The 25,130-nt window shown below is 43.1% G+C and overlaps 1 protein-coding gene across 3 annotated transcripts in view; it reads left to right on the top strand.

Moving 5' to 3' along the window:
• Window positions 1-580: 580 nt before the first annotated feature.
• Window positions 581-25,130, top strand: part of LOC311131344 (CUB and sushi domain-containing protein 1-like) — a gene marked incomplete at both ends in the record, with an annotated part of 555,203 nt that continues 530,653 nt past the window's right edge. For 2 of the 3 annotated variants that reach the window (XM_084164286.1, XM_084164285.1), the window contains one exon: window positions 596-662. In XM_084164286.1, coding sequence (XP_084020412.1) covers window positions 596-662 — 67 coding nt within the window. Of the gene's footprint in view, window positions 663-25,130 lie in introns of all 3 variants that reach the window. The other variant, XM_084164287.1, reaches the window with a different exon arrangement.

Below are 25,130 nucleotides of genomic sequence, written 5' to 3'. Positions count from 1 at the left end.
GTTAAAGGGTTAGCTCACATGCTAAGTAGTTGCAAAAAAGCAACATAAAAAAGTAAGTAGTTGCAAAGTAGCTAATTATGTAAATGCTAAAGTTGTCTCAGATGAGATTTGAACACACAGCCTTAAGATTGCTAGACATTCACGCTATACGTCTACCCATTCACCCTACTTTCGTTTTTGCCTTAAGTAGCCTTCTGTCTTATGTAACCATAACAAACTTACCATAATACTAATTTGACTGTCTCGGTTTATATTTCTATGTTACGTCTACTCTATGAGACCAGGTTGTATATGATGGTTGAGTCCAACTCCTTCTGCTGGATACAGGCTACCTCTATTCTTCCCTCTCTTGCGATCTCGTAGTATCCTACAGTACACATTCTGTCTCTCTCCTTGGATCAGGGAAACCTATTTGGGTCTCTGCTCTACAATCTCGTATCTCTGCAGTAGCCCGTCTTGATGATATGAGAGCTAATATAGGCGAATCCCTGCACCATAGGCGTCACATCTTCTTGCCAAAGCTGGATCTCTATGCATTTTTGTGATCGTTGAACTAAACCCAAGAAACCGGTGGCTGCGTGGAATAACAACGAACATGACTGCGATGGGGAAATTTAAGCATGCCCTGCTTATTTTTGCATGTCTGATTACCGCAGCTAACGGTAAGTTAAAATCCTTTCCATCTGTGGGGTTTGCTCTCTAGATATGTGGAATACGTATAATCTGACGTTTAATAGTTTGAGAAAAACTTGCATGTATCCAATATATCCAGAGCCAAAACGTTTCTCAATTAGCCTACAGTGACTAAACGCCTGATGAATGATGGTGACTATTTATTGTGTCTTTTCATGGTAGTCTATATATAAATTATAATTTAGGCATAATTTCAGCTCATGTATATGCTTTTGACTGAAACCTGACGGTCGATCTCATTCCTGTTTTTCCGAGACTGGCATGCCGTTGCACAAGTGCCTCATCAATAGCGCCTTTATATGCATTTTATTTCTCCTCTGACCAGTGACTGTGCCCTCCAATGGTTTTAAGTGTTTTAAAAAGCCACATTCTTGTGAACGAAACAATGGCATACGCTTGTGTCACCATGGCCTCCACAGAGATTTCATGATTAGGCTATCATTTCCATTACCATTAATATTCCTCCACTAGCCAAAATTAATGATTTGTCATCAGACTGTTTATTGTTCTTTCACAATGCATTGTAAATCATTGCCACAAATCCCTTTATGATTATACCAGTGGTTCTTATTCTCATGTACTTTTCATTGCCATTATTGGATTAATCATGTAGGCCTATTGGAAATGTGTGTACTTCTTATTTGAGACAGTTATTATTGATCACATCTGTACTTTCATGTCATTTAGTTGAAATAATGTCTCTACCTTTTAATGGTAAACCACAGAAGTAGAGTGATGGGCAATTTGTGAATATTTATAATGTTTAAGAATATTGCTAGTAATCAAAACACCTTGGTAACTTGATTTGATAACTTGGCAAAGAGGCGCTCCATCAGTGTCATTTTCTCTGTAATGCCTCTTAAAATGTCAGTTTCGATCACGTAGATGTATTGTGATTGAAGGGGGGAACCAGTACTGAAGAGGGGAGGGGGTTGGGGGTAGAGTGAGATACAATATTGATCATATGTTCAAGACTGTCTATAGTCGACTACAGTGGCCAGTGTTGAATATTGAATATATCAGTAGCATCTGTGGTCATAGCTAACTGGCTTCCAATGTTGTTCTGACAATAGGCAGCAATCATTTTTTATTTATTTACTATTTAACTAGGCAAGTCAGTTAAGAACAAATTCTTATTTACAATGACGGCTTACCCCGGCCAAACCCGGACGACGCTGGGCCAATTGTGCGCCGCCCTATGGGACTCCCAATCACGGCTGGATTGTGATACAGCCTGGAATCGAACCAGGGTCGGTAGTGATGCCTCTAGCACTGAGATGCAGGGCCTTAGACAGCTGCGACACTCGGGAGATAATGATAATGACATGCCTCAAATTCAGGTTGATAGGCTATTTAAATTACTACAATCTACCCTAACGTCCAACTTTAATCACAGGAAAACCTTATGGAACACGTGTTGACAACGGAGGCTCACTGCATAGTTTGTTGTAGCATCTGAATATTTAATTATTGACACAAGTGATTCAACATTGTATCACTTGTGTCATCAAAACTAGGCCGTTACGATAACACACTGTTACATAGCAGGCTTAGCAGCATATGACTATTCATATTGCTGTCTGTGTATGACAATTGTTTTGTAGCAGCCTATATATTCTCTCAATGTTCGTCTTAAGTAGTAAGGCCCTGGAATCACCATGGAATTGCACATGCGGGCGAAAAGGACGCTGCTTGGCCTGGCGAGTACCACTTCTCCTGATTCGGCTCACAGCGAGGCTCGAACCCAGGAGCTCTGCCTTGCTAGCACACATGACTGCCCTCCAGAAGCGTCTTACCAGTCGCGCCACACAGAAAGCTAGACATACCACAACACAATTGGGGACACTTTAGGCTGAGGAGTAAGTTTCACATCCCCATGTGCAACACGGGCTACATGTTTCTAAATTGAGGAGTGTCTGAACCGCTGAAAACAACACCCTCAGCACGCTTAGAGGTCATAGGCCTGCCTCCTGGCATAGGGTGAACCCCAGACTTGTACCTTCAATTAATAATATTTTGACCCACAATTGATAGTGAAGTGCAGTTTCATCATAACTCCCACCCACTCCTGCAGCCATATTAGGCAAGGCCCCATGCTTGTGCTGACACTCAAGTGGATTCTAGATGCATATACAGGCCATAATGACAACTTCCACTGACTCTCGCAACACTTTGATGATCACATCCAATTCTTCTAGATATCATTTAATTAATCATTCTTCTGAACTCACCCATCACAGGCTAACTTGCAGATCTTTTTTTTGATGCAGCAATTGTCCTAGTAAAGGGAAGCTTTGGTTCTTTGAAGTATTCAGCGTCTCTCCCGTGCTGGTGATTTTATGTAGTGCAGCTGGCATTTCCATAGAAACAGAGGACTTAGTCCAAATGGATTATACTCATCGTAAGAATCTTGGGCTGAAATTGCACAATGACAGAGGTTAAAGATTTTTGTTGGACTCAGTAAGAATTTGTGATGGCCTCGTCTTACATTAGGCTAGCATCCTTAGACATGGGATGCTGTTAAAGGACGAGTTTAGGTGTCGCTTGGACAAAGTATGTCATTGCGCCGGCAAGGCAGTTGCCATTTTAGATTATTCAGTCTCTCACCTTCATTACAGCATTGTTTTTCAAGTTTTTCAAGTTTTAATGTCACATGCACAAGCACAGTGAAATGCCTTTCTTGCAAGCTCTAAACCCAACAATGCAGTAATCAATAACAATGTCATACTAAAAATAGCATAAGGTAGAACAAAAACACACAATAAATAAAAATAAGAACACGAGAAAGTAAGCAAGCATACTATATACAGGGACAGTCATTTCCAGTACCATATTTACAATGTGCAGGGATACTGGAGTAATAGAGGTAGATATGCATAGGGGTAAGGTGACTCGGCATCAGAATATATGATATCTGGTACTCATTTAGCCAGCCTGATATATTCATATGAAGCTTCTACTTTCTGCAGAGAGGGGCCTATTGTGCATGAACCATAAGTCAAACACTAGTTTTTCAACTCCCATAATATTTAGTTTTGAGTGACACGATTTCCAGAGGAATTAGCGATGCTGCAGGCATTTTCAGTGGTTCCCATGCTTGTAAAATAAACATTCATGTTTTGTCACAGCTGTGCCATCAGAGTTAATGACAATGCTGCATCTCAAAGGCATGTGGGGACTTTGGGCGGACAAGGCCTAATTAATCTTGTTTTATCAGGCAGGATGTTACAGAGTATTAGAAGAAAATGCACCGTACACATTTCAGACCTACATCATTGTAATGCTAATATTATGTTTATCATAAACAAATACGTGTTTATTAATTTATCTATAGGGTAAAAAGTGAGTTCCTTGATTCACTAAAATTCTAGTCTCTACTGTTTGCCTTATTCTGTAGACTACAATGCACAGATTGAGACCCTATGATGACAGTAGAGATACAGTGCCTTTAGAAAGTATTCACACCCATTGACTTTTTCCACATTTTGTTGTGTTACAGCCTGAATTTAAGATGGATGAAATTGATATTTTATTTGTCACTGGCCTACACACACACACACACACACACACACACACACACACACACACACACACCACCCCATAATGTCAAAGTGCAATTCAGTTTTTCAAAATTTTTACAAATTGATTAAAATGAAAAGCTGAAGTGTCTTGAGTCAATAAGTATTCAACCCCTTTGTTATGGAGTAAAAAGGTGCTTAACAAGTCACATAATAAGTTGCATGGACTCACTCTGTGTGCAGTAATAGTCTTTAACATGATTTTTGAATGACTACATCATCTCTGTACCCCACACATATAATTAATTATCTGTAAGGTCCCTCAGTCGAGCAGTGAATTTCAAACACAGATTCAACCACAAAGACCACAGAGGTTTTCCAATGCCTCGCAAAGTAGGCCACCTATTGGTAGATGGGTAAAACAAAAAAAGCAGACATTGAATATCCCTTTGAGCATGGTGAAGTTATTAATTATACTTTGGATGGTGTATCAATACACCCAGTCACTACAAAGATACAGGCATCCTTCCTAACTCAGTTGCCGGAGAGGAAGGAAACCACTCAGGGATTTCACCATGAGGCCAATGGTGACTTTAAAACAGTTACAGAGTTTAATGACTGTGATAGGAGAAAACTGAGGATCTACGTCATTGTAGTTACTCCACAATATTAACCTAATTGACAGAGTGAAAAGAAGGAATCCTGTACAGAATTAAAAAAATCTAAAACATACATCCTGTTTGCAACAAGGCACTAAAGTAATACTGCAACAAATGTGGCAAAGAAATGCACATTTTGTCCTGAATACAAAGTGTTAGGTTTGGGGCAAATCCAATACAACACATTGAGTACTACCAAGAGAGTTTTCATCTATATTCTTCGTAGCGGTCTATTTATCACCACAAACCGATGCTGGCACTAAGACCGCAATCAATGAACTGTATACGGCCATAAGCAAATAGGAAAACGCTAATCTAGAGGCGGTGCACCTAGTGGCCGGGGACTTCAATGCAGGGAAACTTTAATCAGTTTTACCTCATTTCTACCAGCATGTTAAATGTGCAACCAGAGGGAAAAAAAACTCTAGAACCCCTTTACTCCACACACAGAGATGCATACAAAGCTTTCCCTCGCCCTCCATTTGGCAAATCTGACCATAATTCTATCCTCCTGATTCCTGCTTACAAGCAAAAACTAAAGCAGGAAGCACCAGTGACTCTGTCAATAAAAAAGTGGTCAGATGAAGCAGATGCTAAGCTATAGGACTGTTTTGCTAGCACAGACTGGAATATGTTCCGGGATTCTTCCGATGGCATTGAGGAGAACACCACATCAGTCACTGGCTTCATCAATAAGTGCATCGATGACGTCGTCCCCACAGTGACTGTACATACATACCCCAACCAGAAGCCATGGATTACAGGCAACGTAGAGCTGCTGCTTTCAAGGAGCGGGACTCTAACCCGGAAGCTTATAAGAAATCCCGCTATGCCCTCCGACGAACCATCAAACAGGCAAAGCGTCAATACAGGACTAAGATCAAATCATACTAAACTGGCTCCGACGCTCGTCGGATGTGGCAGGGCTTGCAAACTATTACAGACTACAAAGGGAAGCACAGCCGTGAGCTGCCCAGTGACACGAGCCTACCAGACGAGCTAAATTACTTATATGCTCGCTTCGAGGGAAGTAACACTGAAACATGCATGAGAGCATCAGCTGTTCCGGACGTAGCCGATGTGAGTAAGACCTTTAAACAGGTCAACATTTACAAGGCCGCAGGACCAGACGGATTACCAGGATGTGTACTCCGAGCATGCGCTGACCAACTGGCAAGTGTCTTCACTGACATTTTCAACATGTCCCTGTCTGAGTCTGTAATACCAACATGTTTCAAGCAGACCACCATAGTCCCTGTGCCCAAGAACACTAAGGTAACCTGCCTAAATGACTACCGACCCATAGCACTCACGTCTGTAGCCATGAAGTGCTTTGAAAGGCTGGTCATGGCTCACATCAACACCATTATCCCAGAAACCCTAGACCCACTCCAATTTGCATACCGCCCCAACAGATCCACTGATGATGCAATCTCTATTGCGCTCCACACTGCCCTTTCACACCTGGACAAAAGGAACACCTATGTGAGAATGCTATTCAATGACTACAGCTCAGCGTTCAACACCATAGTGCCCTCAAAGCTCATCACTAAGCTAAGGACCCTGGGACTAAACACCTCCCTCTGCAACTGGATCCTGGACTTCCTGACAGGCCGCCCCCAGGTGGTAAGTGTAGGTAACAACACATCCGCCACGCTGATCCTCAACACGGGGGGCCCTCAGGGGTGCGTGCTCAGTCCCCTCCTGTACTCCCTGTTCACTCATGACTGCATGGCCAGGCACGACTCCAACACCATCATTAAGTTTGCCGATGACACAACAGTGGTAAGCCTGATCACCGACAACGACGAGACAGCCTATAGGGAGGAGGTCAGAGACCTGGCCGTGTGGTGCCAGGACAACAACCTCTCCTTCAACATGATCAAGACAAAGGAGATGATTGTGGACTACAGGAAAAAGAAGAGGACCGAGCACGCCCCCATTCTCATCAACGGGGCAGTAGTGGAGCAGGTTGAGAGCTTCTAGTTCCTTGGTGTCCATATCACCAACAAACTAACATGGTCCAAGCACACCAAGACAGTCATGAAGAGGGCACGACAAAACCTAAGGAGACTGAAAAGATTTGGCATGGTCCTCAGATCCTCAAAAGGTTCTACAGCTGCACCATCGAGAGCATCCTGACTGGTTGCATCACTGCCTGTTATGACAACTGCTTGGCCTCCGACCGCAAGGCACTATAGAGGGTAGTGCGTACGGCCCAGTACATCACTGGGGCCAAGATTCCTGCCATCCAGGACCTCTATACCAGGCGGTGTCAGAGGAAGGCCCTAAAAATTGTCAAAGACTCCAGCCACCCTAGTCAGACTGTTCTTTCTGCTACCGCACGGCAAGCTGTACCGGAGCGCCAAGTCTAGGTCCAAGAGGCTTCTAAACAGCTTCTACCCCCAAGCCATAAGTCTCCTGAACATCTAATCAAATGGCTACCCAGACTATTTGTATTGCCCCCCCTCCTATTTTACGCTTCTGCTACTCTCTGCTTATTATCTATGCATAGTCACTTTAATAACTACCTACATGTACATATTACCTCAATTACCTCCACTAACCAGTGTCCCCGCACATTGACTCGGTATCGGTACCACCTGTATATAGCCCCGCTATTGTTATTTTTACTGCTGCACTTTAATTATTTGTTACTTTTATTTCGTATTATTTTATATTGGATTTTTTTGAGTGATTTTTTTGGTATTCTTAAAACTGCATTGTTGGTTAAGGGCTTGTAAGTAAGCATTTCACTGTAAGGTCTACACCTGTTGTATTCGGCGCATGTGACAAATTAAATTTGATTTGAGTACCACTCTCCATATTTTCAAGCATAGTGGTTGGCTGCATCATGTTATGGGTATGCTTTCAATCGTTAAGGACTGGGGAGTTTTTCAGGATTAAAAAAAAGAAACTTAATGGAGCTTAGTACAAGCAAAATCCTAGAAGAAAACCTCTTTCAGTCTGCCTTCCACCAGACACTTGTATTCACTTTTCAGCAGGACAATAACCTAAAACAAGGCTAAATCTACACTGGAGTTGCTTATCAACAAGACAGTGAATGTTCCTGAGTGGGCGAGGTACAGTTTTGACTTAAATCTGCTTGAAAATCTATGGCAAGACTTGAAAATGGTTGTCTAGCAATGATCAACAACCAATTTGACAGAGCTTGAAGAATTATGAAAAGAACAATGTGCAAATATTGTACAATCCAAGTGTGCAAAGAAAGCTCTTAGAGACTTACCCAGAAAGACTCCCAGCTGTAATCGCTGCCAAAGGCGATTCTAACATGTATTGACTTGGGTGTGTATTTAATTTTCAAAAACATTTCTAAAAACATGTTTTCACTTTGTCATTATGGGTTATTGTGTGTAGATGGGTGAGGAGAAAAAAAAAATATTTAATCAATTTTGAGATCGGGCTGTAACAACAAAATGTGGAATAAGTCAAGGGCTATGAATACTTTCGGAAGGCACTGTATGGGAACATCTTAAAAATCAATTTGATGCAATTATTTGGCAGGATATGCTTAAAATGTTTAAGTGCATCAATATTACATTTTAGTCATTTAGCAGACGCTCTTATCCAGAGCGACTTACAGTTAGTGAGTGCATACATTTTCATACTGGCGGGTCGAACCCACAACCCTGGCTTTGCAAATGCCATGCTCTACCAACTGAGCTACACATATATTCTATGCAAAGGTGAAATTACTGTAAAGCTTATTTGCATTGAGGTAGGGTGTGGGGTTGTAATACAAGCAGGGTGGTAACTTAATTTACCAACATAAAATAGGCGATCTTGTGCATGTTTGATTGTCCAAGGCAGATACATGGTTACAATTAGATGATAGAGTCATTGCTTAACTACAAGACATTGTGATTCCGTCAGACCTTGCATGCAAATGTGACATTCTAGAATCTAGACCTTGATGGGGAGGAAGTGCAGTCATAGAAAGGCACTTGTTTATTGAAACAAGACTGACGTGGTTGATTTGTGAAACAGCCTAATTAAGCAGAAATATTGCCATGATCAGAAATGTAGCGTCAGTCCTTTACCTCATTTTTGTTTCTTGAGTGTAGCAACTGGATATTTTCCTATTTTCCTGTTTATGGTGATAGTCTATGTACAAATTATTATACAATAATGAACATGACTTAAAAATAGTGTTGGTTGGGCATGGTTCGGACAGTTTTGAAAAGCTCTAACATACATTTCAAAGAGATGTCTAGACATTTCTGCCATGGAGCTAGTGAATCAGTTTTATTGTGCTTGCATCAGCATGAACACTCATGAAACTCTATTGAATCTTTCCCCCCTGCTATTGTGTATTATAGTGTTTCTTCTACTATGGCACTCTTCAAGACAGACTTACAAACGGACTATAAAACAAAGGCTATACATGGAGTTTATTGCTGGTGCTTTTTACACGTATGTATACTAAATAATTTGAGTTTTGTGACTGATTCTGGAAGATACACATAGTTTTTCCACATTTTACAAGGAAAAACATTTGAATGAATAGAATAATCTACAATTCTTAGAAGAGGCAAGATGCATAGCTGTCCATGCCATTTTAGACTCTAAATTATGTAATCAGTCAAATAGAATCCTATTTATATGTATACACTTTCCATTGAAAAACAAGGTAAATGGAGAGTTTTGTGACTTCGAAAATTGTTCCCTGTCCAGTTATTTCACTTCTTTGGACACCAGGTTGGAGGCCCACTTATGCATTTAAAAGACCCCTCTTATAAACCATCGACAGTTTTTATGGGAGTCAAGTAATACAGATTTTTTTTTAAATCACGACAGCTGTGATGTAAACAGGGAAGTTTCGGTACAATTGTATAAATGCTGGCAGATAATTTGTTCGTTCAACATGGTGGGATCTTTTTGTGTCGTTAAAATTAATTACACGAGAAATGGCGGTGGAAACACCTTTATGCGCAAAAAATGATATAATAATATCATATTGAAGTAAACTTGGAGTCACGCGATGATATGGTGTGTGGTCCTCCAACTACGACTCAGGAAACCATGCAGTTTATTAGTTTGCAGATTACATAAATTATGATGAACTTCACTGGGTGGTGAAAGTGCACAGTGATTAGCTTGATGCGCCTTTCTAATAAATATTTTAACGACCCGGTATTGTGTTCTGTGTTCGTGGGTGTGTTATTGTTCTCATGGGTGCTAGCAGGGGTTAAATATGCCAGGACAGATGGAAAGGTTGGGGGGGTATGATGGGTAATCCCGCTGGGTTTTTGAAACGCATAAATAGGGGCTACTGTCTCATCTCTCTCTCTTTCAATTCGGGATCTTGATCTGCTCCTATGAGTCTGCCACTTAACTTTACATTGTTTATTTGTGTACGTTCGGAATTTAGCGGCATGGGCTGTGGCCTGAACAATAGCCCAGTTTAGGAATAAACCTATGTTCTGCCCTGCACACCTGGTGTCCGTCTCTTTTTCCTTTATGACCCAGCCCGGGTCATTACATTGGTGTCAGAAGTGCTTTCGAACTACGGGACGGATCGAGATTAGGCGAGTTAGCTGTTTCAGTATAGACCGTGGTTGGCTTTAGCGTGGCTCGCATCTACGTTCATGATGTTCGGGGCGAGGCGGAAAATTAAGGAGGAGTCGGATAAAGTGTCCGTTGCGGGCTCGGGGGTACCCGGTCGGGAGGGTCAGGCGGCGACTGCTGTAGAGGAGCTGGAGAGCCACATGGCGGAAGTTAAATTGTCAGTCAGCAAGATGGCAGAACTGGCAGGTTTTCCTTCGCAGCGCTCGACCAGAGCAGACGTCACGGCGACGGGGATGTCAACGTCACCGGGTGCAGAAATGGCTGGGCCTGCTTATGTAAACAAAGATGGCAGTGCCTTATTGCCATTAGCCACAGTAGCGGCTAAACTACCGAAGTTCAATGGACAAGGTAAATGGGAATTTTTTTCCTCAATTCGAGTTGTTGGCTAGAGCCGGGAGGTGGTCTGGCGAGACGAAAGCATTACAGCTTGCTCTGAGCCTGGCAGAGGAGGCGTCGGAATGCCTGGTAACGCTAGCCCTGGATGAGAGGGGCGACTACGGTGCACTAGTGGAGGCATTGGGGTGCCGTTTCAGAAAGAGACTTCTGGGGGAATCGTTAAAGGCGTTGGTGAGTGGTATTCTGAGCCTGACCCGGCGGGCTTATGCAACTATGCCAATTGGGGTGGAAGACGAGCTGGCACGGGTCAGTTTTATTAGAGCGCTCTCTTCCACCGAACTGGGTAAGCATGTTCAGATGGCGGAGCCACCATCTCTGCAGGCTGCAGTGGAGATAGCCAGGAAGAGGGAGCTGAACTGGGGTGAGGGAGTGAGAGTGGAGGTTGCCAGTCAACCGGAGGTGAGAGCAGTGGTGGCCGGGGTGCCGGGGGTTGCCAAACCAGAGTGGGTTTGACGAGTTGGGCGGGTTAGTCAAGACTGCTTTGCTTGTCATTGAGAGGGGCTCCAGGCAACGTCGCAGCGTCAGCTCAACTCCCATTGTCGCGCAGGGGGCAGTGCGGGTCCACCCCCCCGCCCCCAAACCCACAGTAAGCAGAAGAGGTACCCAGCAGCGCAGGCAAGAGGGTGGGGACCTGCTCCCCCAGGGTGTAGCTACCGCCGCGTTTCCTAGTCCGGTAGTTGTGGTGGGACGTACCACCGTGGGGGACTTCTGCAATGTCATCGTCACGGTAGAGGGGGTGGAATGTTCGGCCCTGGTCGACACGGGCTCTTCAGTAACCCTGGTGAGACCAGACATATACTACCTGTTGGGGGGCGGGTGGAGCCGACCCTTGTCCAGCGGACTGTCGGGGGGGGGGGGGGGGGGCCCTCCGTCTTCCTCCAAGCTTGCCGAAACAACACCGGTCGTCCTGGCTGCTCCCTTGGTCGTTGTGCCATCCCAGCAGCTGTCTCCGGCGGCGATGGCCTTCACTCTCATAATGGTGCAAGCACAGGCAGCCCAGTAGCCCAAAACACACTGGCTTCTTCACCCCATCAGCCCGACGGGGGGAAGGAGGAAGCTATCGACGCCGTCGAGGCTGTGTGGCTGAAAAACTGTCAGGGCCTTTAACAGTTAAAGCAGCTGCTGTTGGCCTTTAAAGACAGCTTCGCTTGGGGGGAAGATGAGGTAGGGCAAACGCACCTAGTTCAGCACGAAATAGACACTGGGGACGCCCGACCCATTAAAATTAGGCCCCGTCGTATTCCCCTTGCCCGGAGGGAAGCAGCAGACACAGCTATTGTTGACATGTTGCGGGCTGATTTCATTGAGCCATCGGATAGCCCATGGTCCTCGCCGGTCATCATGGTGCCTAAGAAAGGGGGTAGCGGCTCCTTTAGGAGGGTAGCGACACGTAGGTTTGTGAAGGGGTTTGCGGGGGTAGCGTCTCCTTTCAACCACCTTCTCAAGGAGGACACTGTTTTTCAGTGGACCAAAGAGCACCAGCGGGCGTTTGAAGCCCTCAAACGTGGCCTGGTGGAGGCCCCTGTCCTGTCCTGGCCTCACCAGACCAGAACCGTTCATTCATCCTGGACACTGACACGCAAGCAATGAGGGCTTGGGGGCTGTGCTGGCTCAGCGCGGTCCTGATGGGGAACACGTAGTAGCTTATTACAGCAGAACTTTTTGATAAGGCTGTGCACAGAGTCACCACCATGGTGAGTCAGCTGGGGGTGACAGAGTGCCGGGAGCTCGAGGCTGTAAACGTCGGGGAGTGGAGGCGTCGCCAGGAGGAGGATGCAGAGCTGCGTCCTGTGCTGCGGTGGGTGGAAGAGAGAAGACGACTGCCGTGGGGGGAAGTAGCCCCTCTATCACCAGTCACCAAGGGACTGTGGGCTAAATTTACAGTCCTTAGAGTGGCTGAGGAAAAAAAAAGCCAGCTACTGGAGAAATTACGTGGCAGGTAGTGGTGCCCAAAAGGCTGCAGAGGAGCGTGTTACAGCAGCTTCATGGGGGAGTAGGCGCGGGGCATTTCCAAAACGTTAAAGCACGTGCGTAAAGTATTCTATTGGGCCAGGCACAGGAGGGATGTGGAATACTTTTGTAGGCAGTGCGACGAGTGTGCTGCTAAAAAAGGACCTCCGGGTCAGTCACACGCCCTCCTACAACAATTCCCAGTAGGGGAGGCCATGGAGAGACTGGGGGTAGACATACTGGGGCCGTTTCCAACAACAGACAGCGGTAACAGGTGGATTCTAACTGCTATGGACTACTTCACCAAGTGGCCAGAGGCTTACGCTCTCCCAGACCAGGAGGCAGAGACAGTAGCTGATGTGTTGATAGGGGGAATAATCAGTCAGTTTGGGGTGCCACAGTCTATTCACAGCGACCAGGGGAGAAACTTTGAGTCACGGGTGTTCTCAGAGTTGTGTAGACGGTTAGGCGTGGAGAAGACGCGCACCATTCCGCTTCACCCCCAGAGTGATGGGCTGGTGGAAAGATTTAACAGGACATTAACGCACGAGCTGGCTATCGTCACCTCAAAACACCAGAGAGATTGGGACACCCACTTACCGTTTATTCTAATGGCATGTAGTTCGGCTGTTCAAGAATCGACTGCGTGCTCCCCAGCGCTACTAATGTTAGGTTGTGAGTTGCGCACCCCTGCCGAACTGACGTTTGGCCACCCTCCTGATAACGACGACGCGATTTTGCCCGGCCCAAACTATGTTTGTCATCTGCAGAACCGGCTCACACCTTCGCAAGAGAGCAACTCGAGAACGCATGGGTGCGCCAAAAGCGCCACTATGACTCGCGCGCTAGGGGGAGACACTTTGGAGTGGGAGAATGCGTGTGGCTTCATAACCCCACACACAAGAAGGGGTGGTGCCCAAAGCTGGACAGTGCCTGGGTGGGGCCGTGCCTGGTGATAGAGAGAGTGGGGAAGGTGACGTACCATGTGGAGGTTACCCCACGGAGCAGGAAGGTGGTGGTCCACCGGGATCAATTGGCACCCTACAGAGGGAGGAAAACGGTAGGGAATGGGAGTGAGGACTCAGCTGTGAGCTCACAGGAACAGTCTAACAAGGAGACTCTAGCGCAACCTGAGCCTGTGGAGGGGGCTGCCTCTTCAGAGGGCGCTGGAAATGACATTGGGGCCGATGAGTGTTCTGGGGGTCCACCGGTGAGAGCTACGGGGAGGCCCAAGAGACTGATGCGACCTCCGGGTCGTTTTAAGAAATGATTTTTGTGTAACCCTAGGGGCTAGGGTTTAGAAATGGGGGGGGGGCTATGTAACGACCCGGTATTGTGTTCTGTGTTCGTGGGTGTGTTATTGTTCTCATGGGTGCTAGCAGGGGTTAAATATGCCAGGACAGACTGAAAGGTTGGGGGGGTATGATGGTTAATCCCGCAGGGTTTTGAAATGCATAAATAGGGGCTACTGTCTCATCTCTCTCTCTTTCGATTCGGGATCTTGATCTGCTCCTATGAGTCTGCCACTTAACTTTACATTGTGAATTTGTGTACGTTTGGAATTTAGCAGTGTGGGCTGTGGCCTGAACAATTGCCCAGTTTAGGAATAAACCTGTGTTCTGCCCTGCACATCTGGTGTCCGTCTCTTTTTTTCTTTATGACCCAGCCAGGGTCATTACAATTTTGAGGGTCTTATTCTGTTGACATGATCGATGCTTGACTGCCAATTCACAAATAAAAATATTCTCGCTCTTATCCATAATAATCTCATCATGTAGACTAGCCTACCTGCACAGCCTACCCACACTGTATCTGCGAGCTGTTGGCTAGAGCACACGTGCCAAGACCAGAGTAGGCACATTTGTATTTAATGCAACAGTTGTGACAAAACTATCAGTAGAGTTGAAAGTGCAATGGAAAACATTGAACTTTAGATATTATTCAGTACATGAAAACTTAAGCTAAAAAGTACATTGTGTGCACTACGTCATCACGCACTGATTTTTTTCCACAACAAGTCAGTTTGGTGGGAAAAAAATTAAATAAATTGTATGCGGATTGTAGAATACTTGCATGAAAATCTGTCGCTATTTGGATGGAAACCTAGCTATACAGACATAACCAATAAGGCCATTTGCATTTCAAAGCAGACAGAGTCAGTAGAAACTGTGTTGCGTTTTTGTTGTGATTTTAAGGTTATCGAAATCAGAGGCAGAATAAAAGAAAGGCTGGATGGCTTGGCCCTCAGAAAATATGCATTTAAATTAAGTGGCTGGTTGGCACAGTTTAGGGATGATATTGAAATGTTGAAGTTGTTCCCTCCCATTTGGTGATTATCGGGATGTATGGTATATGACAATTGGAATGGTTATGTAGTCTACTCTGATTTTCAGAGGAGAAATTTAGGGCATTTAAAATGGATATGTCAATCATTTCTACAGACTCAGCTGTGTACTGTACTTCACAATGCCATGTGAGTGCAGTGCTTTGTGGTGGCTGTGTGGTGGAGGAATACTCTACTATTGCATTCATATTTAACTGGCTTTAAATGGACTGTGGTTTCTGAAATAACTACAGGGAATTGTGAAATGTCCCACAGTCAATGTCATCTCAGTGGTTGGAATGGAGGTGCTTTGGCAACAAGGCTCCAGTGGTGGGCAATATTATAGCTCCTTGACCAGATAAGAGATGGACCGTCCTTGCACCAGGTTAGACATTTGGTTTGAGACTTCGGTAACACACTTAAGGCATACAGATAATATGCATGATGATGCAGTCATCATGCATTCTAATAATGGTCACCATTCATAAGTATCAACATTGCCACATGGAAAAACATAACAAAAGACCAGGGAGAACTTAGTGGTTGTTGTCATCTGATCATCTGGTGGGTTAAGAGGCAGTTTAAGCACTAGGTTTACTGTTTATAGATGCAAAACCATTCCTGACAAGGAGATGCAGGCTAGACCTACACAATACATGTTATGCCTGTCACTCAGGCTATTTATGGATAACCCTTTATAACTATGGATAACCGTGGACATGTTCAAAGGGTTATGAGGCCCTGATGGGAAGTCTCATTGGTAGAGGTAGATGCTATAGTTCTGTAAGAATATTGTAATTCTATTTCATATGCATTATTTCTCCTTTGGTCTATTTTGAGATTCAGTGTATGGTAAACCCAGGGGGGTGAAGCCCAGGGTGCATATTAAACACAAGAACAATGAAGAACAACGTTTACCTGAATTCTCATGTGACTATGCTGGGGCCGGTTGCTCCAGTTGGTCGTAAGTGGGTCGTAACTCTATGTCCAAAGCAAAATGCGCTCTACGCCGGACCCAAAAATTATACCTGTTGCACCACCTGGGCGTAAACTCTTCTATGATCTACGACTGGGCGTGTGTCCACACAGCTGCTCAGGGGAATACTTCATCTATAAATCTGTTCAAAGTAGGCCTACTCCAAAAGAGTAGAGAGATATGAAATATAGATGCAGGCCTACAGTATATTTAGGAGTAAGACGAACTGTATTACAAATGTTTAGCCTTTAGAGTCCTCCTAACTAGTCAGATATGAAGAGGTTCTCATGACCTCTCCTATAATCGGCTAAACATTACCAACAGGTGGCTGGGTTTCCTAAAAAGGCAGTGTACTAGCACTTCTTGCGTGATGTCAGAATGTGAGAAAGAAAAGGAGGTTGAGAATCAAGTGTGATGAATCCAGACTAATTTCTGATAGCTATTTATAGCTATTACACAGTACTAGCTAATCTCTTGTGCTTTGTGAACAGTTGATTACATTTTACAACCTGCCTGGAACAATGTTAGAATCAGATTAGACACATCAAAGTATTTTCTGCGGAATAGCGGTTTTGTCAGTAATGTCATGGATACAGTGGGGGAAAAAAGTATTTAGTCAGCCACCAATTGTGCAAGTTCTCCCACTTAAAAAGATGAGAGAGGCCTGTAATTTTCATCATAGGTACACGTCAACTATGACAGACAAAATTAGATTTTTTTTCAGTGATGTTTTGGGGCTGTCGCTGGGCAACACAGACTTTCAACTCCCTCCAAAGATTTTCTATGGGGTTGAGATCTGGAGACTGGCTAGGCCACTCCAGGATCTTGAAATGCTTCTTACGAAGCCACTCCTTCGTTGCCCGGGCGGTGTGTTTGGGATCATTGTCATGCTGAAAGACCCAGCCACGTTTTATCTTCAATGCCCTTGCTGATGGAAGGAGGTTTTCACGCAAAATCTCACGATACATGGCCCCATTCATTCTTTCCTTTACACGGATCAGTCGTCCTGGTCCCTTTGCAGAAAAACAGCCCCAAAGCATGATGTTTCCACCCCCATGCTTCACAGTAGGTATGGTGTTCTTTGGATGCAACTCAGCATTCTTTGTCCTCCAAACATGACGAGTTGAGTTTTTACCAAAAAGTTCTATTTTGGTTTCATCTGACCATATGACATTCTCCCAATCTTCTTCTGGATCATCCAAATGCACTCTAGCAAACTTCAGACGGGCCTGGACATGTACTGGCTTAAGCAGGGGGACACGTATGGCACTGCAGGATTTGAGTCCCTGGCGGCGTAGTGTGTTACTGATGGTAGGCTTTGTTACTTTGGTCCCAGCTCTCTGCAGGTCATTCACTAGGTCCCCCCGTGTGGTTCTGGGATTTTGGCTCACCGTTCTTGTGATCATTTTGACCCCACGGGGTGAGATCTTGCGTGGAGCCCCAGATCGAGGGAGATTATCAGTGGTATTCTATGTCTTCCATTTCCTAATAATTGCTCCCACAGTTGATTTCTTCAAACCAAGCTGCTTACCTATTGCAGATTCAGTCTTCCCAGCCTGGTGCAGGTCTACAATTTTGTTTCTGGTGTCCTTTGACAGCTCTTTGGTCTTGGCCATAGTGGAGTTTGGAGTGTGACTGTTTGAGGTTGTGGACAGGTGTCTTTTATACTGATAACAAGTTCAAACAGGTGCCATTAATACAGGTAACGAGTGGAGGACAGAGGAGCCTCTTAAAGAAGAAGTTACAGGTCTGTGAGAGCCAGAAATCTTGCTTGTTTGTAGGTGACCAAATACTTATTTTCCACCATAATTTGCAAATAAATTCATAAAAAATCCTACAATATGATTTTCTGGAGAAAAGAAATCTCAATTTGTCTGTCATAGTTGACGTGTACCTATGATGAAAATTACAGGCCTCTCTCATCTTTTTAAGTGGGAGAACTTGCACAATTGGTGGCTGACTAAATACTTTTTTCCCCCACTGTATAAGCAACTGCATCAGTGACTATCTAGCTAAATCAAAGTTGATCACTTTCAGTAGCATATTTGCTCAAATCAGCACTTTTAACATTTTTCCCCCCAAGAAAAACAAACAAAATATATCTAACATGCATTGGATGAAGTTTAATAAGCAACATATTTAGTGATCAAATCCCTCTTCCTCACAAGTCGTAGGCCTACGTCTTTCCAAAAATACAGCGTAGCAGAACACATACAGGAAATTGTCATTTTTAACTGAAAATGTGATTATCTCACCTATTTTGATTGCACTGGAGAAAGTGGCTCAGTGTAAATAAAAATGTGTTGGGGTAAAATGGGAAGAGAACACTGCAGACATTGATTTGAATGGAGGAAATAATTGAGCAAAATGTAGATAGTCCATTAACTCATGCACTTAACAGCTTTAGCTGTTCTGCAATACGTAGTCAGTGAGAGAATCATAATCTGACATCACACCCACACAAAATTCTGCCGATTTAGCCTAAATCTTTATCAGTCTCATCAAGAAGTTCTCACTAATGATGCTTTGCCTAATGTACATTTACATCAATGTGTTTACTCCTGATGCAATTACAGCCATCAGTATTGGACATTATACTTTGTGTTTAGTTTACCTGAATGCGCAAATAGCAATGGAGTATTAGAGACTGAAAACTTTAGATCATTGGCTGTATAGGAAAGAGCATAGACCTAACAATTGGTTGTCAACTTTCTGACAACTTCTAAGGATGTATAATTATCTTTAAAGGCTTCACAGGCATTGAACATTTGGTACATCTTACAGTAGTAAGACAAAATAGAAACTCCTGAGTCAGTGCCCTCTCTCTCTCTACACATAGTCCGCTAAGTATCAACAGGTAAGAATCATCACGTGATAAACTGTGGTGTTCTGGATAATTCTTTGACACCTTCAATAGAGAACTGAGGACAACTGCAGTGTTTGACAATAGAAAATAACAGGCATTGTGTTATGTTGTACATGCAGCACAGATGCATTGACAGTAATTGGAGCCAAAGATCTGAGGGTAGAGTATCTCACAAATAAAAGCTTCAGTAGAGTCTTACATGAAGTAACACTTCAACAAAATGCCAGCCACCTAATCAAAATTCACTAAAGGGCAAAATATTGCCAAAAATAGGAGTTGTCAGCTTCTTGGTATTTGACATTTACCTTTTTGAAGGTGGATTTTACTGGACTATTGCAACTTTCTCCTCAAAATTTGGTGGGCATATTTCAAATGTTGTACTATCTTAAAGTAACTACCCAGTGAAAATCTCACATTCTGTTAACTCATATCCAAAACAGGTTGTTGACTCATCCTCTACTAGTATTTGTGGCCAAAGCATAATTGGAGAAGAAAAAAACGTTAACACCTCAAACAGACCATTTAAGAAATGCTTGCTATTTCCTCATCGAACATGATGTAATCTCCCTGAGGAGGATGAGCTGGCCAATCAGCGGTCTAGAGGAGGATGAGCTGGCCAATCAGCAGTTTACTTGTATTAATATTTTTTATGACCTGTATAAGCCCACACCATTCTGTTGTTGTGGTATGCCACACCATTCCAACACATAAAAGCTGCTTGAAGGCTCATATTGTAAGTACAGTTGAAGTCGGAGGTTTACATACACTTAGGTTGGAGTCATTAAAACTCGTTTTTTAACCACTCCACAAATTTCTTGTTAACAAACTATAGTTTTGGCAAGTTGGTTAGGACATCTACTTTGTGCATGACACAAGTCATTTTTCCAACAATTGTTTACAGACAGATTATTTCACTTATAATTCACTGTATCACAATTCCAGTGGGTCAGAAGTTTACATACACTAAGTTGACTGTGCCTTTAAACAGCTTGCAAAATTCCAGAAAATGATGTCATGGCTTTAGAAGCTTCTAATTGACTCAAATGATGTCAATTAGCCTATGTCAATTGGAGGTGTACCTGTGGATGTATTTCAAGGCCTACCTTCAAACTCAGTGCCTCTTTGCTTGACATCATGGGAAAATCAAAAGAAATCAGGCAAGACCTCAGAAAAAAAATTGTAGACCTCCACAAGTCTGGTTCATCCTTGGGAGCAATTTCCAAATGCCTGAAGGAAACACGTTCATCTGCCATCATACCGCTCAGGAAGGAGACGCGTTCTGTCTCCTAGAGATTAATGTACTTTGATGCGAAAAGTGCAAATCAATCCCAGAACAACAGCAAAGGACCTTGTGAAGAGGAAACAAAAATGTCAATATCCACAGTAAAACGAGTCCTATATCGACATAACCTGAAAGGCCGCTCAGCAAGGAAGCAGCCACTGCTCCAAAACCGCCATACAAAAGCCAGACTACGGTTTGCAACTGCACATGGGGACAAAGATCGTACTTTTTGGAGAAATGGTCTCTGGTCTGATGAAACAAAAATAGAACAGTTTGGCCATAATGACCATTGTTATGTTTGGAGGAAAAAGGGGGTGCTTGCAAGCCGAAGAACACCATCCCAATCGTGAAGCACAGGGGTGGCAGCATCATGCTGTGGGGGTGCTTTGATGCAGGAGGGACTGGTGCACTTCACAAAATAGATGGCATCATGAGGAAGGAAAATTGTGTGGATGTATTGAAGCAACGTCTCAAGACATCAGTCAGGAAGTTAAAGCTTGGTCGCAAATGGGTCTTCCAAATGGACAATGACCCCAAGCATACTTCCAAAGTTGTGGCAAAATGGCATAAGGACAACAAAGTCAAGGTATTGGAGTGGCCATCACAAAGCCCTGACCTCAATCCTATAGAACATTTGTGGGCAGAACTGAAAAAGAGTGTGCGAGCAAGGAGGGCTACAAACCTGACTCAGTTACACCAGCTCTGTCAGGAGGAATGGGCCAAAATTCACCCAACTTATTGTGGGAAGTTTGTGGAAGGCTACCCGAAACGTTTGACCCAAGTTAAATAATTTAAAGGCAATGCTACCAAATACTAATTGAGTGTATGTAAACTTCTGACCCACTGGGAGTGTGATGAAAGAAATAAAAGCTTAAATAAATAATTCTCTCTACTATTATTCGGACATTTCACATTCTTAAAATAAAGTGGTGATCCTAACTGACCTAACACAGGGAATTTGTACTAGGATTAAATGTCAGGAATTGTGAAAAACTGAGTTTAAATGTATTTGGGTAAGGTGTATGTAAACTGTATTTATAGGTCATATTTTTATTATTATTATATTTGATAGAAATCTGGAAACATTGTGCAGTTACTTTAAAAGGTAGTGCTCCATGAACATGTTTTTTTGTGAAAGTACTTTAGAAATACCACATCTGAGGCACTATAGACCCACAATCGTTTGTCGACTGAACTTCTTTTCAGTGTGCTGGGGATTACATCACATGGACTCAACAGAAACAATGGTTATAATGGTTATACTTTAAGGTGTTCTGATTGACTTCTCCAGACATACCCTCACTAGGCCTACATTATTCAGTTCTCCCTCCCAAATGACTGACTTTGCCTATTTTGCCTCCTGAAAAATTATAGGAAAATACAAACCTACCGGTAGCACTGATGTGAGCTGTGAGATGAATGCCCAGATTTAATTTGATTTTCAGTTTTTATTTCTCACAGTAAAAAACAGTGATAGCGACACCCACCTATTGGCATGTTTGCAGTAAGAAATGAAACAAGAAAATCCACCTCAATCTGGCCCATATCCATCTTTGTAACAATCCAACTATGGCCACACTTCCATGACAAAGAAAATGAGCTTGGTTTGAGCTATCAGTCTGTTGGATACTGTAGGTCTCAGTACTTCTGTATGATATTGGTATGATATTTTTTATACAAATAGAAAACTGTACTATAGGATCCACGCTTCAGTTTCCTGTGCTAATGGTCACCAAAATAGACACTACACCCATTTTTTTTGTCATTCCATGGAAGATCACAGTACTTTTTGTCCAGACATATTCCACACTTTTTGTGACTATTTCATGCATAAAAGAACAAAACACTTTCTGATAACTACTTGTATCACTTTGTTGTCATTTGTCTCACAAAAGCAACAATTTACATTCACTGTTGCTAAGAAGTCATTGAGCATAAAGGGTACGGCAGATATCGGCAGATTTGAAGACCACCCACTGTGATGTACCTAGAACTATCAACTGTAAGAAAGCGCTTTAGTGCTTGTCTCCAGGGTATTCACTTTAAGTGTTTAAATGAATGTTTTCCTTGTGTTTGAGCATCATTATTCCAAGTGTGTCTTGTTTCAACCCAGCTGTAAGTAAAACGTGCAACTAGTATGGATTGGGTTAACAAAGTTACATTCCTCCTGTGATTTTACAGTATTATTTATGTAACAGATGGATTTTGTAATGAAATGCCATTGATATTTGTCGAGGAAAATTCTAGATGCATATGTTGGAAATTTATGATGATTTGCACAGCACTATTTCTTCTAAATCAATATGTTTTGAACCGTCACAACTTGCATTGCTTTCAGGGTCATATTATTTATATTTGTGTAGGTACAATATGCCTGCAGCTACTCTTCCTGGGGTCCAAACATATTAAAGCACTTACATTACATATAAAACAAAATATAAAACAGTACATCATATGACATTATTACACCACTACCTATCTACAATACAAAATGTTTAATACCACCATACAACAATATCACTATGTGTGCGTATGCATGTGTTTATACCCTTGTTTGTGTCTCTTCACAGTCCCTGTTGTTCCATAAGGTGTATTTTTACCTGTTTTTTAAATCTGATTCTACTGCTTGCATCAGTTACATGATGTGGAATAGAGTTCCATGTATTCATGGCTCTCTGTAGTACTGTGCGCCTCCCATAGACTGTTCTGGACTTGGGGACTGTGAAGAGACCTCTGGTGGCATGTCTTGTGGGGTATGCATGGGTGTCCGAGCTGTGTGCCAGTATTCCAAACAGACAGCTCGGTACATTCAGCTTGTCAACACCTCTTACAAAAACAAGCAGTGATGAAGTCAATCTCTCTTCCACTCTGAGCCAGGAGAGACTGACATGCATGTCATTAATGTTAGCTCTCTGTGTACTTTTAAGGGCCAGCCGTGCTGCCCTGTTCTGAGCCAACTGCAATTTTCCCAAGTCCCTCTTTGTGGCACCTGAACAGTAGTCTAGGTGCAGCAAAACTAGAGCCTGTAGGACCTGCCTTGTTGATGGTGTTGTTAAGAAGGCAGAGCGGCGCTTAATTATGGACATACTTCTCCCCATCTTAGCTACTGCTGTATCAATATGCTTTGACCATGACAGTCTACAGTCTGTTAGTCACCTCAACTTGCTCAATTTCCACATTATTCATCACGAGATGTAGTTGAGGTTTAGGGTTTAGTGAATGATTTGACCCAAATACAATGCTTTTAGTTTTGGAAATATTCAGGACTAACTTATTCCTTGCCACCCATTCCGAAACTAACTGCAACTCTTTGTTAAGTGTTGCAGTTATTTCAGTTGCTGTAGAAGCTGACGTGTATAGTGTTGAGTCATCCACCCTTTCTTATTGGTCTATTGTCTAATTTACCGCCTGGTGATGTCACCAGACAGGCCAAAACTCAAGCGTTCTTTTCAAACGGCTCTTATACTAAAATGTCATTATCATAATTTTTTACATTTGACATTTTAGTAATTTAGCAGACGCTCTTATCCAGAGCGACTTACAGTTAGTGAGTGCATACATTTTCATACTGGCCCCCTGTGGGAATCGAACCCACAACCCTGACGTTGCAAACGCCATGCTCTACAACTGAGCTACACGGGACTATAATTGAAAACATTTCACAGTATTATTCCAACCTCATACTGTGGAAATACAGTATATACTGTGGGGTCCAAAATTATTAACACCATTTATAAAGATGAGCAAAAATGACTGTATAAAATACATTTTTCAAATATTGAGATATATTGTATGCTCCCAAAAAATTGGGAAATTGTATTATTTTATACTAATACCAGGGGTAAAAGTAGAATTAATTTATTCCCGGTACGGGACATCCTATAAGTGCATACGCTTGTCAAACAATTTCTTCAAAGGGCTCCTTTACTAGTCTACCCGCGCAAGTTCATCCACTCGCAACGTATTTCCAGCCTCTAAACAGTGGTGAATGGAAAGAGTGTATGCATCCACTGCTGTCCGCGGGCATCTCAGCCACTCATCTCTGCCTTAACAACATTTCTGTGTTCTCATCGAACCACATCGCATTATGGAGCATAGGCTATACCACCCATTTTCAAGTCCATTCGCACATTTTTAAAGCCTCTGACATGCGGTTATGATAAATAGTGGTGTAAAAGCCTACAGTTTTCTTGACAGTTTGTTTTAATTATTGTGATCGGCTCATGTTTTACCGGTACGGCGTACCCCCACTATTTATTTTTCCGGGACGCCGTACCAGACCTTACTGCCTTACTTTCACCCCGAACTAAGTCAAACCACACGATTTTAATAGGTTTCAAGTCCGGAGACTGAAATGGCCATTGGCCAATTAACAATTCCTTGGTGGATTTTGATGTGTGCTTGGAGTTATTGTCTTGCTGGAAGATCCACTTGCGACCAAGTTGCAGTGGCAACCAGGTTTCTTTGAAAAATGTCCTGGTACTGGTGAAGTTCATGATGCCGTTGACCTTAACAAGGGCCCCAGGACCAATGGAAGCAAATAAGCCCCATACAATCAAAGAGACATCACAATTTTACAGCAGGTATGGGGTTATTTTCTGCTTACGCATTCTGATTTCGACGCGTAACCCACCACTGGTGTGCATGGCCAAAGAGCTCTATTTTCATGTCATCTGAAAATGCACCGGTTCCAAGTGGCAATGCCTTTTAGCAAACTCCAGTCATTTACATTTGTTGGATGACACGAAAATAGAGCTCTTTGGACAAGCACACCAGTGGTGGGTTTTGCGTCTAAATGAGAATGCATGAGCAGAAAAGAACCACATAACTACTGTAAAAATGTTGCAATGGCCATCTCAGTCTCCAGACATGAAATCC

Source organism: Coregonus lavaretus, assembly GCF_964263955.1.
Source record: "Coregonus lavaretus genome assembly, chromosome: 1".
In the NCBI taxonomy this organism is placed as follows: Eukaryota; Metazoa; Chordata; class Actinopteri; order Salmoniformes; family Salmonidae; genus Coregonus; species Coregonus lavaretus.
This window is presented reverse-complemented; position numbering and strand designations above follow the sequence as displayed.